The 18,516-nt window shown below is 31.5% G+C and overlaps 3 protein-coding genes across 3 annotated transcripts in view; all 3 read right to left on the bottom strand.

The window, feature by feature from the left end:
- The window catches only part of LOC131849834 (uncharacterized), a 28,092-nt gene extending 20,022 nt beyond the window's left edge, over positions 1-8,070 (bottom strand). Inside the window, exon 1 of the mRNA XM_059199959.1 lies at positions 7,833-8,070. Within this exon, the coding sequence (XP_059055942.1) occupies positions 7,833-7,915 (83 nt within the window). The 5' untranslated portion in view covers positions 7,916-8,070. The remainder of the gene's footprint in view (positions 1-7,832) is intronic.
- Positions 8,071-10,179: 2,109 nt separating this feature from the next.
- Positions 10,180-14,025, bottom strand: LOC131849616 (uncharacterized). The gene is made up of 2 exons (XM_059199724.1): positions 13,824-14,025; positions 10,180-12,819 (listed from the first exon to the last, which is right to left on the bottom strand). The coding sequence occupies exons 1-2, from the start codon at positions 13,834-13,836 to the stop codon at positions 10,583-10,585; spliced, it is 2,250 nt and encodes a 749-aa protein (XP_059055707.1). The 5' UTR covers positions 13,837-14,025; the 3' UTR covers positions 10,180-10,582.
- A 1,272-nt stretch (positions 14,026-15,297) lies between these two features.
- Positions 15,298-17,944, bottom strand: LOC131849615 (uncharacterized). The gene is made up of 2 exons (XM_059199723.1): positions 17,518-17,944; positions 15,298-16,254 (listed from the first exon to the last, which is right to left on the bottom strand). Exons 1-2 carry the CDS (start codon positions 17,660-17,662, stop codon positions 15,611-15,613), a joined length of 789 nt encoding a protein of 262 aa, XP_059055706.1. The 5' UTR covers positions 17,663-17,944; the 3' UTR covers positions 15,298-15,610.
- Between the last annotated feature and the right edge of the window lie 572 nt (positions 17,945-18,516).

Raw genomic sequence — 18,516 nt, 5'->3', positions numbered from 1 at the left:
AATTGTTATATTTCTTTACATAGGTACACATATATGTTTGATGATCCCATTTCAGATAAATGACAATCACAGGCATAGTCCAGGTATATGTCTTGATGGTGGTTATATTCCCAAATTGAGACACTGTCATATGTATATGTATTATATTGGTTGATACTTTGATATGTGTTTATTAATGAATTAATAAAGCATATTAATATAGATAGACACAGTATATTGTTGACATAAACTGATACCAGCAACATAACATGTTATATTTCATAATATTAGATATTAAAGACATTTTAGATGCTATCTCATGATTAGCTGTGAAGCTCTCAGTGAAAATAGTACTTAACTCTGATAGTACAATTATTATATTTATTTCTTGCTGTGTTTTGAATTTTATATATATAGCAATGGCTAACAATTGGTAGTAAACTCCAATGTTAAAAAAAACCGAATAACTGTAAACTATTATTATTAATAGTTCCTTATTTAATCATTATTTAGTATAAAATCCAATTGAGATCTATTAGGATCCTCAAGGTTATCATAATCATATGATATTGATTATTAATGTGTTGAAAAAGCACCTAGAAATGATATCCAATTCCTCAAAGGTGTCATATTATGCTGGAATTATATATTATATGTATGCTCAGATTGAATGTATTATATGTTTGAGCAATTGGTTCACTTCTTTGATGCTTCTCTTGAAATTCATTAGAATGGCCCTTAGCAGCCATTGTTGATCAATAAAGGTACTTAAAGGTCCTGTGCAGGTACCTGTAGCTATGTACATTTGTCATTTGAGACAATGTTTAGTAAGTGAGTGTTGGAATTTATAAGCACCACATTAATATGTGACATGTTAGAAAGTGATAGATTACAGGTAAGACTATTCTTACATGGTTCAGTTTTATAATTTATGAAGTTGTCTTTTAACCTAAAGAAAAGCTTTTGGTAACTCCAGAAATGAATGTTGTTGGCTCTTGATTGTATTATTGATTGTACAAGAAACCTGTTGAATTTTCTAAACAATACTTGAGCAACAAGCTTGTCTTTAAATTTACTATTAGTGTTATGAATATGAATAAAAGTTTTTGGAAATAAGTTAATATTTGTGTACATACAGAATGTTTGGATATATATATTGAGTCGCAACAGTGAGAGTATTTGCCTTTTGATGAGTTATAACTCTCCATACAGTAAATTGCACAAAATGTCATGATTTTATAATATGAATATGTACAACATACGGCAATTGTTATCACAATAATGAAAATAGACTATTGTAATATATTGCAATGTATTGCTATATTGTCCAATCTTGTGTAGTGCATAAGCTAATGAACTGAAGATTTGCTGCAAGGATCTGAGCTTAAGTTATCCATTGAGTTTTATTATTTAGTGTCATTTGTAGAATGACAGTACTAAGAAACTATAAAGTGGACAGATTCATTGTTAAATCTGTATTGGAATTGAAATGTCAACCAAGGAGGAAATCATAATTGTTTAAATTCAAATTGTATTATATATTTGTGAAGTACAGATAATAAAAAAAAAAATAGAATATATAGAATATATTATTGAATATTAATATAAATAAATGTATATCAGAAGATGATAATAACTGATTTAAAGCATTCATGAGTTAATAATGAACTCATCTTGAAGTTAGCACATGGATTGTGTCAAACAGTGTGGTCTAGAATTGTGAAATTTGGATAATAAACTTTATAATTCAGATATTATGGCAGGAAGATGGAAATAAATGAGTGCATAGCACTCTTTTGTTGTATATAGGTATGGACAGATGGGAGAGAATTAAGAGAATACATGTAAACTGTGATATGGTGAAATAGAGGAGAAAGGAAAATTGGATACTATTTTTAAATGGTTTATGTAACTTACCTTTTATGTATTTGTATACTACAGGATTATAAAATATTTTATGATTTGACTAATGAAGTTTCTGTATATTAATTAGTTATTATTAAATAGTCTCTGTGGGAGGCAATGTTAAGATATTCAAAATACATAAGCTTTAAAATTATTATAGAAGAAAATTATGAGACACAGACAGACAAGATTGTTAGGAAAGTAAAGAGATATGGATATTCTAGAAAACTTTGCTGATGACCTTGGTAATGTGGTTATTAATAGGTTGCATAACTTTCCATGCATGGAAATTCGTTCCCATTCTATACAACCGTTATATATTTATGAGAATTCCTGATTGTTGGTGTTTTATGCTATGCCTTTATAAGCATGTGGTTTGTTTTATTTAATATAACTTTGTTACCAAAGAGAATGAGACTGAAGTTAGTCGGTTTTATGAAGATAGCACTTCTATACTGTGGCAAGCTTCCAATTATCTTCTGTGAATCTACTGTACTGTAGAGGACAGTGCATGGTGATTTCGGTATAGCTATGACAGGAATATATAAGTAAAAAAAAAAAAAAAAAAAAATAGGAAAAATCCTCAATATCTTGTGAACACAAGTTAATCACTGCAAATGTAACTTAGATTGAAAGTGAGATGTTGGTATCCGTTGGGATGAACAGTGATTCACAAGCACAGTATCAGTATAATTTATAGAAGAAAAAAATATATAAATAGTAATGATTCAAAAGAAAATTGTATCATATGTACAGGTATAAATACATATAGTAATGCCTATTTAACATTTAAATAGTATTGTGATTGATTGGATTGTAGGACGCCATATAATGAAATGAAAAATTTATAAGCCATATATATATATATATATAAGAAAATGGCAGAGACGACAGACAAAAGAAACGTAGGACAGCAGAAAAAAAAGATAAGCAGATGACATAAGAAAAAAAAAGGATACAGCAGGAGAAGACTGGATGCAAACTTCCATAGAGAGAGACATGGATAGTCAGTATGGACGAGCTGGTTTATGAATATGGATACTGGCGTAATTTATGAGATTTTTATATGGTTTACTGATGGATAATAAACTACTTTATGAATAGCATATATGTAGAATGAAAAATAAATACTGCATGGTCTAAGTTGTAAGTTTTACATGTTATAGAGAATTATTTGTTGAGAAAATGTTTGCGAGCTGAGCCATTGTTCTTTAATTATAATGGTATTATAGTGAATACAAATTTAAGAAGCACAGGTAGTTAAAAGAAAAACAAAAACAAAAGGACAATTGATTGTTGTTAAATGTATGAGCATTAAAGTTTTGAAAAGTGTACATGGGTATACTAGATTTAAGTTGAAAGGATCCTATTGAACCTATAACTGTTTTAAGAGACCTTTATATCCAATGCAAATAAAATGAGAGACAATATAAGTTGTGGAAGTAAGGCTATATCTGTCAATTTAATCCCAGGAATATATAAGAAAAGTTACTAGAGGATATAAATGAAAGTTAAGATATAAGAAAGTTAAATATTGTTAACAATAGATTACAGTTTACAGTTATAAATTACTGTTGTAGATGGTTTTGCCAATTTTATTAATTTCTAGTTAACCTTTGTTAAATCTTGAGATATTGTATCTATTAAGATTTTAATTGGTTGAAAAAAAGAGTATAATCGAAGCGTATAATGCTAAATTAACGAGCATGTAAGAATTGTTGGTATACATGTTGACTTAATTGACTGGAATATGAGATTGGATGTGTTGTATTTAGACCATTGTCACTTTTGACATAACTGTTGAGTTGAAGTAAAATAAAAGTGTTAACTAAGGCTTTTAATAGTAAACTCATCAACATATAAGAATTGATGTTGTCACTTGCATAGCATACGAGAACGGATGTATTAAATAAGTGAGGGTGTTTTAATGTTGAATTGTACAAAATTACAGGTGTAGAGATATTGGAAGTTTATAATAATAACGGTGATGTTGTTTTCAAATATTTGGTTAATATTCATCAGATAAATAAGATTGAATTAAATTTAAAGCGTTGTCTTTGACGACGACGGAAGTTAACATTTTTATAAGTAATGATCAACGCAATCAAATACTGGGCATTTGATTCCATAGATTAGTCTGAGCACCTATATGCACTTGTATGTGTGGCTGAACGCCCTTTGGAGAAATCGGATTGACTATTGTACTAACTAAATAGTTTAAATTGAAATTAATCCTTTCAGAATTGATTTTATGTGTCTGTTGTAATTAATGGGAAATTAGAAGAGGTGCTAATTTATAGAACCCAGACACCGTATACAGACACTTTAGAAATATTATGAATAAAGCGCTCGAGGTGTACAAGATAGTTACACTGCAAGATTGTAGTAAGGACGATTACAAGGTAAAATTTGATACACCTCTATGGAAAATAGTCGGTAAATATACGCGGTGAAGAGTTGTACATGAACGAATAGATCTGAAAGATTAAGGAATGCTAGTGATACAATGATGAGTTACAATCGATGACAAGCTGAATTATGAGCAAAATGGCTAATAGAACGGGCGGTTGATATGACAATGAAAAATGATTTGCAATACTTTGATGAAATTATGAGATTAATATAATAATCATATGACTATGAATACGATTTATGGATTTTAAGGTAAATGATGGTGATTTAGATTTGATGATATACTGATGAGATGATTGCGCTGAGATCGCGGCTGATGGTTCCGTATACGTTAGTTCACGGAGAAAATGGGGATCCGCGTGTGCTCAATGCGACGTACAACGAACGACTCGCTTTTTGTTGATGCTACTCAAGATTTGGTAGATAATAATAGGAGTAGGGTATGTGGTAGTAATATATTGCATGTTCGTTCAGAAATTGGTAGATACTAGATATATATCAACCAGATATATAATTCGAATTTGGTACATAATTAAATTGAATTAACTTATGATTAAATGTTATAAAGTCCTTTAAAGCGTTGGAGAAATAGTAAAATGGAACCAGGAAATCCAGTTCTTAAAGATATGTAATAGAATAAAAAGTAATAGTAAATTTTGATGGGAGTGCATATAACCCATAGTTGAGTTGCAATGTAGAGCATTTGAGGCTGAAGTAAAAATAGCATAGTACCATAAAGAATATGACTAGTTGGAGGCCGTAACTCCTTGCGTGCGCAAGCGGTGAATGCCTCATTGAGAAAATGACCAGTTGTTAAATATTTGATGTGTTTCAGTTGGAGGCCGTAGTTCCTTGTGGCGGCAAGCAGTGGCTGAGTCTAATGAGAATCTGACCAGTTTGAGGCCGTAGCTCCTTGTGTGGGCAAGCGGTGGCTGAGTCTAATGAGAATTTGACCAGTTTGAGGCCGTAGCTCCTTGTGCGGGCAAGCGGTGGCTGAGTCTAATAAAATCCAGATCTGTTGAGACCGTAGTCATAGTGGGCAAGCGGTGGCATTTTTTAATGTTTTGTTTTAACAGGTAATTCACTAATTAGCTAGGCAGCCGTGTTTGCAGAGATGCTGACTAGTACCTGGTGTGAAAAATTAAGTGATACAACTTAAGGCGGAAAAATATAACAAAGACTGAATTCATGATGTTGAAATGTAATGTGTAGTTGTCAGTGGCAACTTTCATATTTTAAGTATGTAAAGTATCTCAAACTAAATTTTATATGATTTTAATTTTATTATATTACCCGATGTTAACTGTTATGATAATATCGAATGAGGCCCTTCGATAACGTTGGATGGCCGAAGTGGCTACGAATACCATCGATAAAATATAAAGTGAATAGTAGGCTTACTAAACTCACGTTCGTTTGACGAAAGTTAGTAATTCGTTTTATGGAAATTGCGCAAGGTTTTACAACAAACTCCCAGAGTCTGTACTCAATTTGCCAGAAAAAGAAATCAAATGTGTCATAAAATATTTTCTTTGTAAAAAAAAAAAAAGCTTATTATAAAATTGAAAAATTTATAAATGTCATCATTTATAAATCAGTGTTTTTTTTTAGAAAATATCTAACTTGAAATTCATAGCGCTGTCAATGTTGTCTGATTGAACGGAGATTAAGTGCGTAGCGGTTTTTATATTGATTGCCACACGCCTAATCCTTGTTGTTAATTAAATATAAGTAAATCAATATTTATTTAAAAGAGCAACACACAGGTTTCTTGTTTATTCTTCTTGTGATAAATCTGCGTTCCGAATAAGCGATAGATTCAAAAATCTTGACTGCTCAAAAGTGCTTATGTTAAGTTTGTTTAAATAAAGATTATTTCTATTTCACATTAATCTGGAACAGTGGGTTTTGGTTTATGTTAAACTGGTGTTGTAAAGAGAATTGAGATCAGTATCTACAATCATTTATAGTTCCCTAAATGTACAGGGTTCAAAGGGTGCAATAGATTACTTGACCAGTGAGCTGATGGTATTGTTAAGTAAATCATAACTGAAATTCAATGAATTATGTTATATTAAAATAATTCTCTGGTAAATCAAGAGTATCGTCGAAGTAAAATAGTAGTAGTAGTATTGAGGGTATTAGAACCACTTGAATAATATTGACCTGTTATTTTCTATTGGTTAGGTGAAGGCAGGCAGCGATTTTGTTCTAATTTTATGTCACGAGAATAATACTTTCTCTTTATATTTTTTTCTCTATATATGTAGGTAATTAAGTTTTACCTTTTGTAATATGTTATGTTAAATTTATCCGTTAAAATATTCATGATGAGAAATGTCAAGTTCTATTTTGGAGGTATAAAAAAAAAAAATGCAATGTTCATAAGATCGGAAACTTACATTGTGATGGTGATATGTTACAGTCTGACTCATAGAAGTCAATCACCGCCAAATAATTGTTTGTTACTCTAAAAGGTTGTTCATGTTTTTGGGTGATTTGGATTATGTAAATTAATATATGTTATGTTATATTTTGTGCATTCTGAATGCATGCCGAAACTTAGCTCTGTTAGTATTGATTTTAGATTGTAAACCTTTGACAGTATACTAAGATAGTCAATGTTATGAAAGTAATGTGTATCTTTAGTTTATTTAGTTAAGTATTTGTTATATGATCCTGTAGACACTATATCCTTTGATAAGCATGACTACGCTCATCAGTTACCTATGTGTCTGGGCCAGACACTATTGCAGGATGGCCGACTGTTAACTATCGTGTGACGCACCATTAATTAAAAATGGTAAAGTCAATAATCATATAACCTGAAACGGAACGTCAGAGGCCAGAGCCAAAGTAATCTATGTGACATTGACAAGTGGATGACGGACGATTGAACGGAGGCAGCGGGAGTTTTGGAGCGAAAGTGTTGATATGATTATAACAACAAATAAGAGATAGATAATTGTGAATATTGTAGGCATTGAGGTGTTTCTCTCCCTGACTAACCGGCATTACGCCTAAGTCGTCAGGATACTAGTGATTTTAAAAATTTATTAAAATCTATTTATTACAATTATTGATTTTTTTATCTTAATATTTTGCGTAATTGCTTTTGGTCATCACTAAAAATCTATGGGTTGATTACTAAAATGCTTATTGAGCGGAGCGCGAAGCGTGGATGGAACTTATTGTTAGAAATTATATTTGCACTCTATATAACGATACTTCTCCGAAATGGCTTGACCGATCGAGACCAAGATTTCATCGAAGGTCGACATCCGGACCTCCATCGTTTACCACTCAAAAATTCCGATCTCCCGAGATCGAGTTTTTAAGAATAATCGTGCTCCGCTCAACACGTGACCAAGTGTGTAAACAACACACCGGTAACAAACGTAGTTTACCTTTTTCATAAGTTCTAGTCGATCACAGTATAGTTGCTAAGATGGCGGACTGCAAATGTACACGGATAATGAGCCGGCACCACTGTTTATTTACAAAAACACTTGACAAAATATGTAATGTATATTTACCTTTTTCTAACCATTTCAATACAACGTTGTATCAAAAAGGCTCTCCTTTTCCTTTTAGATACCCTAACAGCTGTTTTGCCCATTTTTATGTTATATAAGTACTATTACGGCTAGCGCTTAAGTGCGATGTTTGATCGTCACAAGACCGACGGCGACTACGGTCCGTGTCAGACTGACGTCCAAATGCGGGGGGTAAAATGCGCACAAAATTCGTTGTAAGCTTGTTTATAATGAAAGATATTATGTGCAAAGTTGTTTATCACGTTTAAAATAAATTCTATTGTTTATTATACTAAAAATTATGGGTATATTAAAGTGTGTATTTAGTTTAATCGATACTGAAATTTTTAAGTCATAAGTTAGTCTGGTTTCCTTGTAAAATGTAAAATGCTGTTACAGAATCGTATTTATAAATTTAGATTTCTCTAAGATATAGGTATAAACAATTTTATTTTTATTGTCGACCATATAAAAGAAATTAGAATTTAATGCTGATAGGTGAGTAAACTGAAAAATAAATGCAAATAAATAATATTGAGGTCTGCTTTTCATTTCAAATTAACAATTTTTCACTAAATGCATAATTAAGAAAGTATTCACGATTACTTACATAAAATAAATCTGTATGTCTGGTACAGAGAGCTCTACAATTACACATTTAGTTGTTTTTTTTTTAATATGAATGTCTAGGGAATGAAAAAGGCGGGGTTATGGGTTCCAAAAAAATTTTATAACTAATAATATAATTGTTGTTGATCTATATAGATATAATATTAATAAAATATCTTTTAATTGATTAACATTTCATTTTTAATTTATAAATTTCTTTAACTGTTGATTGTAATTGAAGTTCACACAATTTTCTTTACAATTCAATTTAATCCTGCAACTGTCTTTTTAGATCTTCTATACCTATGCTTTTTTTATTTACATTTGTGTAGCTATTGCATAAAGAGGGTATAACTTCAGTCATTCCTTTGTGTGAGTAGCTGAGGTCGCCTACCGGACAATGATGGTAATTCTGAAAGCAATATAATCATTTTATAAAATTTTAATATTTTATAAAGCCAATTATAAAGTACCCATATAAATGCAACTTTATGACCACAGTAAAAAATATGAAGATAAGATTACTGTAATCCACATTTCTGTGCTATTACATATATATATATAAACTAGTTGTACTCGCGACTTTGTCCGCGAGTAAATTAACTTTATTTTTCTAAAATAATAGTAGCCAAACTCATTACATCAGCTACCTGCCAAAAATAGTCCCGTCAAAAGCGGTGCAGCCATTTCAGAGATTAGACGAAACAAATAGACAGACAAAAATTATAAAAAATGTTATTTTGGTGTATGTTCCTATGCATGTAGTAGAAAACGGTTATGTCAATATTACAAACAGACACTCCAATTTTATTTATATGTATAGATTAATCAGTAATAAATCGGCAAATTTGTATTGTTGTTACTTTGTTGCCGAAAATCAAAGTAAAGTAATAACAATACAAATTTGTTGGGACTAAGCTGTCAGTGTCAAATGTCAGTTCATGTCAGTGTCCGTTTGACAGTTGCCAAAGCATTGCATTCATACAGCCGACACACACTTTTTTTTCTCACAGTACTAAATGATATTAAAATTATTTTTATTCGTGTCAAGTCATAAAGAAGAAAAAAAAATTTTTATTAGTTGAAATAATGCAAGTCTTTCAAAATTACTATTAATTTTAAGATAATTGTGACTATAATCGCAACATCAGTAAATAATCGATAAATATATCGATTTTGTGAGCGACCGTAAAAAAAAAACCCGTCACCAAGGGAACTCGAAATAGAGTAATAAATTGTATTATCTATACATCTATACTTATAAATAAAATTGAAGTGTCTGTTTCCAATATTGAAATAACCGTTTTTATACTACATGCATATGAATATAAAGACGGTACATACACCAAAATATCAATTTTTACAATTTTTGTCTGTCTGTTTGTGCCGGCTAACCTCTGAAATGGCTAGACTGATTTTGACTAGACTTTTATTGGTAGGTAACTAATGTAATAAGGAGTAACTTAGGCTACTTTTATATTAGAAAAATAAAGTAATAAATAATTATACAGAATATTTAACATCACTTATCAAATCTAAACCAAAATAGAAAAGGAAAGTGGTAAAAAAGGTAACTGTTGCAGTTAAATGATAGGCTTTCCCAGTCAACATGTGAATTATATTTCATGAGGGTAGACAAAAAGAAGAGCTTACTCCTTGAAGGGCATTAGTCGTTAGAACCGGCTTTCCGTGACTTGGTGACTTTTATTTTCAACTATTGGTGCTTCGATGGATCTATAGGAAGCTCATTAGAAGCAAATAGAAATTGTACAGATTGTTCTGTTGTTGATGCTGTAAAGGGCTGATCATTTCTTGCACCAGTCACCATACCAGGTCAACAATATATTGATTATTAATATCGTTAGAAGCAGGTAGCATTATGGTTAAAGATGTACCTAAAATGTTTATAAAATGTGGCTGCAGTGGCGGTATATTTGTTATCTGATCAGAACTATTGCTGGTGTCTGTGTAACCATGCTTGTATTCTGTAAAATAGGCGGTTGTAAATACATTGTATTTAAAACGCTTCAACTTTGAACAAGTTTTAATATTTACTGTGCGTTAACACCACTCGATGCTGTAACCATATGCCCTAATTTTTATGCAACTTCCTTCACTTTTTTCTGCTTTGTTGTCGGTATTTAGTTGTCCGATATGTCTTGCTGTGATTTTCGTTTTATTCCTGTTGCTCTAGTACCAAGGTCAGTTTCAACTTCTTCAACAGTTTTGGTATAGGGAGTCGAGTTATTAGCCGTAGGCGTAAATTTTTGGAAAATTGATTGTAGCAACGAATTATTACATTTCATTTTAAGAGCCATAAATGAATTCTGGTATTGTTCAGATTTATGACCCATTATTGCAGTGTAATAACGATATTGATTTTTAATTGAATTAGAGCGTACAGGGAGACGATCTTTATTTTTATGGAAAAAAGTAGTGCTTCTTGAATATGTATTGTTCGCGATTGATGAAATTTTGTTATTTAAGATTTTATTATCATGAGTAATTGTAATAGAATTTTTATGGAATATGTTATTTACTGCTGCTGTGCCCCCAGTAAATCCGAGTTGTTTTACTTGCTTCTGAGCATTACGAATAATCATTGCGAGAATTTTTAGATTCCTAGTTGATAACTCGTCAGGTGGTGTATTTGTTATTGCCGTCACATCTCCTTGTTGAACATATAGCTGCAGGTTTTTAAATGTTTCATAAATATCAGTGTATTGATTACTTGATCTTTCTATATTTGGTTCAGTTAGATCTATATAATTTGAGTTTGTTTCGGCCTTTTTAAATGTAGATTGTGCCTCTTGGTGTATTGTGTTATTGTGTTGACTCTTGACTGATTGTATGATTTTAACTGTATTTCCATTCGTGTGTTTTATATTAAAATAATAATTTAAAGTGGGAGCACATTTACCTTTTTTAGCACGAACATTAAAGATGGATTTGCAACAACATGTGCACATGAGATCGCATGAGTGCCGCTTCTTTAAGAAATTTATAACACTTGGTAAGACAGAACTAGCTAATTGTAATAAACATTGCTTATATTTATACCAGCAACATGCCGTTGTCTTGCAGCGATATAAAGATTTCTCTAGCATTCTTGATTCTATTGGAAGATATACGTCTGATATTGAGCCATTACATACCGATATATATGTCTGTATCTCTCCACTTTCATTCAGGTAATAGTATTCGACATTACCGGTGTATTTCCGTAAAGTATGTATAGTGGTAAATTGGCGGTAGTTTTTTTTTACTTTGATATATATTGATCGTTTTGGTAATTTAGGTTCGTATAATATGGCCGTTTTTATAATACACCTTCTTCTCCTAGTACTATTTTTTAAATAGAACCATTTCCTTATGTCCAATCCACCAGATGAAGCCAAATTACCTATGCGCGTATCTGTTTTATTATGCATTCTTAGTAAAGACGACGCTTCTAAGACATGACTTTTATTACACTCCGTTTTAACTTTGCAACAACAAACACATTCTTTTGGAATACAAGGATGTTTTTCACTCATGAATTTTGACATCGATTTATTTTTAGCAATCGTAAACAATTGGCGTATCTTTTCCTCGCGTTTGTACCAACAGCAATTACTAATTTCAATGGTACATGTATATTTCGAGGCATCAATAAAATAATCATTTGTAACTGTGTCCTTTACCCGGTAATGTTCTGTTATAACGTCATGATCATCTATATAATAGATATCTTTGTAATCTGCATACATATACGTCAGAATGAGATAACTATTAGATATTTTATATACAGTAGAATTTGTATTGGCACTATGACTTATTGGTTGTATTTGACTAAAAAATAAAGCCTTTGGCGTCTGTGTATGGGGCACTTCTATAACAACCTCATCTAGCATGAAATCAGTTGTATCATCATTACCGTTTAAGAAAATAGTACGTATATGAGATTGATCAACAGAATCTTCATCAGGTGAAGAAAGTTGGACATTATTAAAATTATTTTCAACATTAACCTCTAACTTTTTGCACTGATTTTGGAAATGCTTGCTTTTATTTCTTATTTCAGCTAACGGTATGTCCTCAGCATCTGACGACAATTCATAAAGAGTGTAAGGTTCCAATTCCGTCCATTTCACTGATTTCGAAATTTTATTTTTATATTTTCTAGATGGTCGTTTGGGAAAATGTACAAGTGTAGGTTTACTTTCTTCAACTATCCTCGTTGTTATATCTTTAATTGATAAGGCATCAAGATTTAGGTCTCTCAATATTTTCATATCATCTAGTCTTTTTGTGTATACTATAGGAAAATTGAAACATTCCGCAAAATTCGTTGGTTTTTCATAAATGATCTCTTCTTCTTCAAATTCTTGTAAAATATCTGTAAAGAAAAAAAAGGATAAGTAAGATATCACAAACATATCATTTCGTGATATAGAAATACAATAAGGCTCACGTATTTCAGTTAGCAAGCAGCTTGCAAAGTAAATCGTGTTTCAGTTTAGGAATAATAGGATAAGTGTTGGTGACGCTGGCACGACACTACTGACTGGATAAACGTTTAAATAATAAAAAAACTTATATCTCTCGTTCTAGGGTTTCCACCCGTACCATATAATATAAAAATATCATACAAAATTTTTACTAATTAAGTTTCGTGCTTCTTTTTATTCACCGTATGCTGGAAAGTATGCGCTTCGCGATCATGATATCATAGATGTCTGTTGTAATGTCAAATACATAATGGACAAACAAATATTTTTTCTCGGATGTCTCAAAAGAAATATATTGTACATAAAAATTAAAATACTACTTTTTCTGCAAAAAACATGGCAACCCTAATTCTAGCAATTTATAATTATAATAAACTTATAATTATAATTAATTTAAATTCGGTGAATTATTTATAAAAAAAAAGAAAATACGACATTTATTGATCAATATTCGTAAGATTATATTCTATACTAGCTGCAACCGCGACTTCGTACGCGTGGAATTTAACTTTATTTTTAGTTACTCCTTGTTACATCAGCTACCTGCCAATAAAAATCCAGTCAAAATTATTTATGTATTACTGTGTATTCTAGCACTACTACTGCCTTATAATAATAATAAATAAATAAAATTAAACATACAATCAAATTGTCTCGAAAAACTCGATATCTCCATGAGCGGTTAGTACATCCCTATCGTAACGTCAACGACGCGCGTTCTATAATTCTCTGCACTATGGATCGTCTACAGTTCCAACGATTCAGTAAAAATGAGCTGTATGGAGTGCCCTTAAGGTTCATAATTAAATAAAACTATACAACTAAAATGGCCGTAAAAAAACTAGGAAATATTTATCGAAATTAAATTATTTTATATTAAAGATATATTCACCTGAATAATCCATTTTATATTAGATGTCTCACTTAAATCACAGCAAAGTTTACTCAACATTAGCCGTTTGTGATGAAAAATATGCCAGTAGTTTATTTTTTATTACGCTTTGGTTGTAAAGGATACCGGTATGTAGAATTGTAGACACGGAACGAAGTTCAATGGCGCCCGCCTGTTACCCCTCCCAATCCCTACTTCACACCCGTTTTCGCCTTTGTAAATTGTCCGTAAATATAGTGCCAATAGGCAATTGTCTTCGTTCATGTACGTTATGTTTTTGTGAATCGTTTTTATTAATAAAGAATATAATTTAACAAAACTGCGACAGTATTTTTATTACATATTATATTTACAGCTGGTTTGTCCTTTATTTTGTGTGTTGCTCTTAGCTGTATGATATTTCCCTAATTTCATGTAGGCATCTATCATTCAAAATAGTTGATGGTAGATAAAATACGTACAAAATTGCTTGTTTTTTATTATAGAAATCCTATTCCTAAGTAACAAGTTGTTTAGATTTTAGATTTAGATATTGTTGAATTCGAAACGATACTTATTGTTAATAAATTATAAAAAATATTAAAGATATGTATCGACTATGTTTATATAAGTACCTATATATTTTAAAAAAATATATAATAGAGTGGTGTACCTGCTTACGCTAATGGTACCTATACATTGAAAGGGCACCAGTGGAGTCAGGCCAGTTGAGGCTTGTCATGATTTCTACTATAAAAAAAGAAGCTATATATATACATATATTATAGGTACCTAATATGTTTTTTTATGTAACGAATTCAAACTCAATGTCAGTAAATAAATAAATAATTTATTCATACACAATTTTTTTTACCATATGCACGTCTAATCTGCTTAATTTTAGGTTAAATTTCATCCATGTATGTAGGTACGTATATGAGTGCGTACATAAATAAATTATATTTGTCTGGTGGTATTTTTCAAGTTTTAAAAAGATCCGCCTTATAACGATAGTAAGTATTAGTCGTAATAATTTCATAAAATAATTCTGCACTTGTTTTTTTTGCCACATTTTTTAATGTTTATTTATAGTAGACTTGTCAGACTTTTTGTTCCTTGTGAGTCAAGAACCTACCAACTCAATTTTATTCCCTCCGAAAATTTGGTCTCCTGAATTCCCCCATCGCCACAAAATAATTTCCCCAAATTTTGGGAGAATTTCCAAAAATGAGATCCCAATAATAGGGCGGTGCTCGATATCGATATCGATTACCTAAAAAGTCTATCACAATCAGAAATAAAAATTTAAACCAGTTTTTATTACAACACGGGTCCATACCTCGAGCGCCACGTTCTGGGGACGGCAAATTTTTATTTTTGCCCCACCTCGAGAAAAATTAAGATCCGGGGCATGTAAGGGTATGTAAGGTTACATACTTAAATAAAGTTGCCATCTCTAAAATTTGGGGCCAAAATAAAAAAACTGATACCGGACATGTTTAAAATTTTAATCATTATAAATTAACATAAATCGTTTTATTTATTACATTATCACGCGGGTCGCTATGAGTTCGCTCACCTTCGATTGGTGGCTTGGCGCCTTTTTAGAGAATGATGGTTGTAGCAACCAATTCATCAATTAACAGTATCATCGGCACTTGCAGTCTGACCAGAACTAACTAACGTAACTTTGAAAACCGTTTTGCAAATGTAGCTCCTGCCGAACTCTTCCCGGACGACTTTATTAGGACAAATCCAGCAATCCCGGACGTACGACGCTAGTCTCAATCGAAACAAAATCTTCAATCTTATAAGGAAGATGTATCTTGTAGAATATTATCTATTATTTCCATTACTTTTCTCTTGAAATGTCTAGTCTGATTCGGCGTCATTTGATCAACGTCTGGCAACAAGCTTAACAAGTACATCTTATTAGCTTCATGTCGATACGAGTCAGTCCTGTTTCTTTTAGCTTGAAAAAATTCTCCGTCATCTAACTGTGAATCGTCTTGTCTTAATGTCTTTCTATTTTGAAAAGGTTGGTGCCACGACGAAGAATACTCGCAATTCTCTTCCATTTCCTCTTTTTTAATAATTTTACATATCTGATGACTGTTTGACTGGTGATTTATTTGTGGGGATAAAGGCATGGGTGAGAGGGATGACTGGGGAGAAACTGGAGGCAACGAATGTGGTGAAGTGAGTGCTGGGGACGCCTCATTCTCATCTAGTTGCCAGTTACTTACTCCGTCGTCACACACTTCTATGTGCGTTTGTGAGGGCCATTCATTAGACCTTGGGTACAATGTTTTCACAAACGGCAAAGCGAACTGCATAGCTTCCGCTAAATAATAGGGTTTCTTTGGTTTTGTTATGGTACCATTTAAAAATGGTTTCATGTGCCGTACAAATACAGCACGTAGATTTTTCCATTTTTCTTTGGATTCACTTCCTGAAAAAAAAAGTATATCTGTTAAGTTGTAATACTTACAAGTGATAATACACAGTTATTATAACATCAATTTTAATAAGTACATATAAATTATTTACATATTGTGCAGGAAATATTATAACTATTATTTACCTAGTAATTTGTCTGTGGAAATACTCGTAGGTATTGTGCATTCGTATGTAATAGATGATTGATTGATTGATGATTGCTTTGTAAGTACATGCTCAAACTATTACTTATTTAATAGTTTATCAGAAACAGAATTAATTAAACATTTAGAACATATATTGTTTTTAAGTAGTTCATAAGTACCTATTAATTTACGACAATAATTACTTAATTAATTAAAAATGAATGTCTCTAGGACAATAATGATTACAATTAATTAGAATATATAAAAGTCAACAGCGCCATCTATCAAAATTAACACGTTATCATTAAATGTTCAGGGAACTGTCGAACTAAAGCGACTCTGCTTTGCTTGTGATTGCGATGGTGCTGCCATCTAAAGTTTAGAGTAAACAATACTAAAATATTCCATATGAAATTATTTACTTGCAGTGATGCTAGATAGTGGGTTTTCATCGGATTTAGCAGGAGTGAGAGGCTATGGTGAGAAATTGGGAGTGTGAATAACATTGAAATTAGGAGGATTTTACTCTTGCTTAAGAAAGGCTAAAGAACGAACAGAAGTTATTTTGACATAAAAACAACAAGCCAGAAAAAAGATTTAAATGTCATATAAAACACTTCCTTTGCAAAAAAGCTTACTATCAAATTGAAGAATTCGTTAACGATAATAATGTTTTCCTAGAAAAACTTAAAATCCATAGTACTGACAATATTATCTGATTACACTAATAATGAGTGTGTGTGTAGCGATTTCTATGTTGATTATCGCATGCCTCTTACTTGTTATACTCTAATTGCTTATATAAAAAAACATCTATTAAAAGGAGCCACAAAAAAAAATCTCATTCTTCTTATGATGAATCTAAATCCGAATGAGTGGTATAATCAAAATATGACTATTCAAAAGTACTTGTAATGAGTTTATTTGAATAAAGATTATTTCTATTTCTATTTCAAGACAGTGACAAGCTATCAAACAAAAGCAAACATTAATTTATTGGTGACAGTCGAGTCAGTGGTAACAAACATATTTCTGAAGTGAGGGAGTTTTGTTCAAATTCTTGTACTTTGGGGAGACTTCATGCAAAATTTGGAGAAAAATCAAGACAGTTATCTGGCAACACTGTTTACCTGACAAATTCACTTCTTTGCCGACTTCAGCCCAAGCGATTTCTGTTAAATCTCTGCGAGAATATTCACCAATCGTATAATTATATAAACATGGCCGTTTCTCAACTTCTCGTACAAATTTTAAATTAAGTAACTGCTCTGCCATTTTATGCGCCAGTTTTGTATTTGTAATATTACCGAGAGAAATACGAGCACACTCCAATGCGAGCGACTGATTACTGACGCGTTACAAACAAAATCCAATAGCTACGACGTAAAGTGAGGTTATGTTTCTTACGTAAGAGGGAGAGGTCCAGTTCGCGACAAGTATAATGTTAATCACCGCGTTTGAGACATTTTTATTATGTAATAATTTTCAACCGTTTCCGTAATAGAATTGACAAGATGCATCACTAGTAACTAATAACTGATGCTCAGATAATAAGTTTAGATTTTGGAATAAAATTCGGCAACTATTTTGATCCGAGGACTCCTTTCACATGCAACTGAGCTGATCTATTACTAATCTGTTCAATTATATGACGAACTATGTGGCACTACTGTTTGAATAAAACTGAAACAATACAAAACACCGTTTTTGATTTTTTTTTATAAAAGTTTACCTACACAGGACACTTCAATTAAAATCTACTAATTATATATATTCTATTTAATGAATAATGCCACTATGTACAGTCAATAATCTATATAACTCAATAATCTGATCAATCGAATATTAAAAAAAAATTACATAATACACTAACTGTTCCCGCGACTTCGTCCACGTTGAATAGACGACGAATTTCCATACAAACTATCATCCCCATTTTTATTTTACCCTCTTAAGGGTTAAATTGTTACAAAGTTAATAAAAAAAATAATTATTTATATTTAATCAACATCCTAAACACCAACGATACTCCCATACAACCTTTCGTCTTCCCTTTCAACTCCTTACAATCCTTTTTCATATTAAAAAGCACAATTTCATTTAAATCGGTTTAGTAGTTTGGAGTGAAT

Source organism: Achroia grisella, unplaced genomic scaffold (genome assembly GCF_030625045.1).
Source record: "Achroia grisella isolate CSIRO2021 unplaced genomic scaffold, CSIRO_AGI_Agris_v1 utg660, whole genome shotgun sequence".
NCBI lineage: Eukaryota > Metazoa > Arthropoda > Insecta > Lepidoptera > Pyralidae > Achroia > Achroia grisella.
This window is presented reverse-complemented; position numbering and strand designations above follow the sequence as displayed.

Excerpts from the sequence above, each read along its gene's own strand:
- LOC131849615 (XM_059199723.1), bottom strand. The coding sequence starts at position 17,662 with ATGGCAGAGCAGTTACTTAATTTAAAATTTGTACGAGAAGTTGAGAAA. Across the intron at positions 16,255-17,517 it reads CAAAGAAGTGAATTTGTCAG|GAAGTGAATCCAAAGAAAAA; the intron begins GTAAACAGTGTT and ends TTTTTTTTTCAG.